The 2,518-nt window shown below is 38.6% G+C and overlaps 1 protein-coding gene across 1 annotated transcript; it reads left to right on the top strand.

Annotated features, from left to right (window-relative positions):
* The first annotated feature begins 740 nt into the window (after positions 1-740).
* Positions 741-1,671, top strand: LOC123812805 (olfactory receptor 6C4-like). Its single transcript, XM_045829681.1, is given in 2 exon segments — positions 741-929; positions 931-1,671. Coding segments are annotated over 2 exon segments (930 nt in total).
* Positions 1,672-2,518: the final 847 nt, after the last annotated feature.

Raw genomic sequence — 2,518 nt, 5'->3', positions numbered from 1 at the left:
ATATTATTTATTAATGCCTGAGCCTTGTTTATGTAGACAAAAAACCTCACAATGGAAAACGAGATAGTATTGAACCAAGTTCTAAAGTCCTATTACAAATTTATCCCACAAAAGAAGCAAAGGTATAGAAAATAGTAATCAAGATCTTCAGCATTATCTGTGTGGGGAAACTCCTTTTGGTGCATGAAACAAGTCAGAGATGGGAACAGTAATGGAAATGAGGACCTATGGCAGATATCCAATGAAGCATCAAATAGTACAGAGAGGAGAAGAAAGTTCAGAAAGGGAAAAAAGCACAGGGAAGGCAAAATAAAACACACAAAACAGAATCAGATACAGATATTTCTACCAAAAGCATAGAAGTAGGAGAGATTGGTAAGAGTCAGAGAAAAGTGATTTAAATGTGGAGATTTCCTAAAGATTTTAGGAGGAAAGTGTAGGTTCAAACATATTCTTCTGAAAAAAATTAATTATTCTGTAATATATTCTCTTATGAATGCAGAAATAGATGGACTTAAGAAACTACAAGACTTTAAGAAAATGTTACTTATATAGAAGACATGGGGCTTCCATGGAGCCTAGCCCAGTCGAATGGGAAACTGGCTTGAGCCAATTGGATAGAGAATATTACAGTATATGACCTGACTCTGTTGGTTACAATCAGCTTTATCTCTCCCACCCTGAGAAATTCAGTTTTTGTCATTCTCATCTTTTCCTTTCAGATCTACTGAAGGTCAACAATGAAAAACAGGACCACGCTCACTGAGTTTATTCTGTTGGGCCTCACCAATGAACCTGAGGTCCAGGTCATGATATTCATCTTTATGTTTCTCACATACATGCTAAGTGTCCTAGGAAATCTGACCATCATCATACTCACACTGGTAGATCCCCACCTCCAGACCCCCATGTATTTCTTCCTCCGAAATTTTTTCCTTCCTAGAAATTTTCTTCACTTCCATTTTCATTCCCAGATTTCTGACCAGTGTGACAACAGGAGATAAAGCCATCAGCTTTGCTGGATGCTTGATTCAATATTTTTTTGCAATATTCCTTGGGGCAACAGAGTTTTACCTCCTGGCCTCTATGTCCTATGATCGCTATGTGGCCATCTGCAAACCCCTACATTACATGACCCTGATGAACAGTAGAGTCTGCATACAACTCGTGTTCTGCTCCTGGCTGGGGGGACTCCTGGCTATCTTAGCCCCAATCTTCCTGATGAGCCAGGTGGATTTCTGTGCCTCCAATGTGCTGAATCACTATTACTGTGACTACGGGCCCCTCCTGGAGCTTGCCTGCTCAGACACAAGCCTCTTAGAACTGGTGGTTATCTTCTTGGCTGTTGTGACTCTGGTGGTTACGCTGGTACTGGTGACACTTTCTTATACATACATTATTAGGACCATTCTGAGGATTCCTTCTGCCCAACAAAGGACAAAGGCTTTTTCCACTTGTTCCTCCCACTTGATTGTCATCTCCCTCTCTTATGGCACCTGCATGTTTATGTACATCAATCCTTCTGCAAAAGAAGAAGGTGCTTTAAACAAAGGAATAGCTGTGCTCATTACTTCAGTTACTCCCTTGTTAAACCCCTTCATTTACACTCTAAGAAATCAACAAGTGAAGAAATCATTCAAGGACACCATCAAAAAGATTGTAAAGCTTTAAAACAGAATACATTTTAATGTATGTAGTGTGCCATATTTAAGTTCTGAAAGGCCCTGGAGGATAAAAATATGCAAGGAATCTGTCCTAATTTCAAGTAATCTATAATCTAGTATGACAGAAATGTATATGAACTATAAATTTATATTGTTATTTTAAAAATAAAATAACATGTTGTTATTAGAGAAGGGTGAATGAGAATTTATTTAACAAACAATTGTAAAGAATTCATGGTTTTCCAGAAGTAACTTGAATTTTAAAAATAAAAACACATTATTTATTTAGGAGAGTAGGAGGATAAATTTTGAGTAAAAAACAGTAGCCAAATCATGAAAGTATTCAATTACTAACCATACAGTTACTTGAACTTTGGTGAGTCAAGAGTTTTAAGAAAGGAAGTGATATTATCATGCCTTGGCTGGTAGCTCAGTTGATTGGAAGGTCATCCCATACACCAAAGGTTGTGGATTCAATTCCTGACCAGGGCACATACATAGGCTGTTGGTTTGATCCACAGTTAGGGTATGGACAGGAGGTAACTGATCAATGTTTCTCTTTCACATTGATGTTTCTCTCTCTCTCTCTCTCTCTCTCTCTCTCTCTCTCTCTCTGTCTGTCTCAAATCAATAACAAAATATACTCAGGTGAAGGTTTTAAAAAAGAGAATGATGTTATCAGCATTTCTTGAAGGAAACCTAGCATTGGCATTGTTCTTCATTGATACAGACACCGGCCCACAGTGTCCACATCATTATGGTTGAAATGAGACATTCACATGGACTACCAAGTCCAGTGGAGGAAAAGGGGCAGCATAGCTTTTCTCTCAGGGGGAGCAAAAGCCCCGGCCTCC

The sequence above is a fragment of the Phyllostomus hastatus genome, unplaced genomic scaffold (genome assembly GCF_019186645.2).
Source record: "Phyllostomus hastatus isolate PE091 unplaced genomic scaffold, TTU_PhHast_1.1 phas_scaffold_93, whole genome shotgun sequence".
In the NCBI taxonomy this organism is placed as follows: Eukaryota; Metazoa; Chordata; class Mammalia; order Chiroptera; family Phyllostomidae; genus Phyllostomus; species Phyllostomus hastatus.
This window is presented reverse-complemented; position numbering and strand designations above follow the sequence as displayed.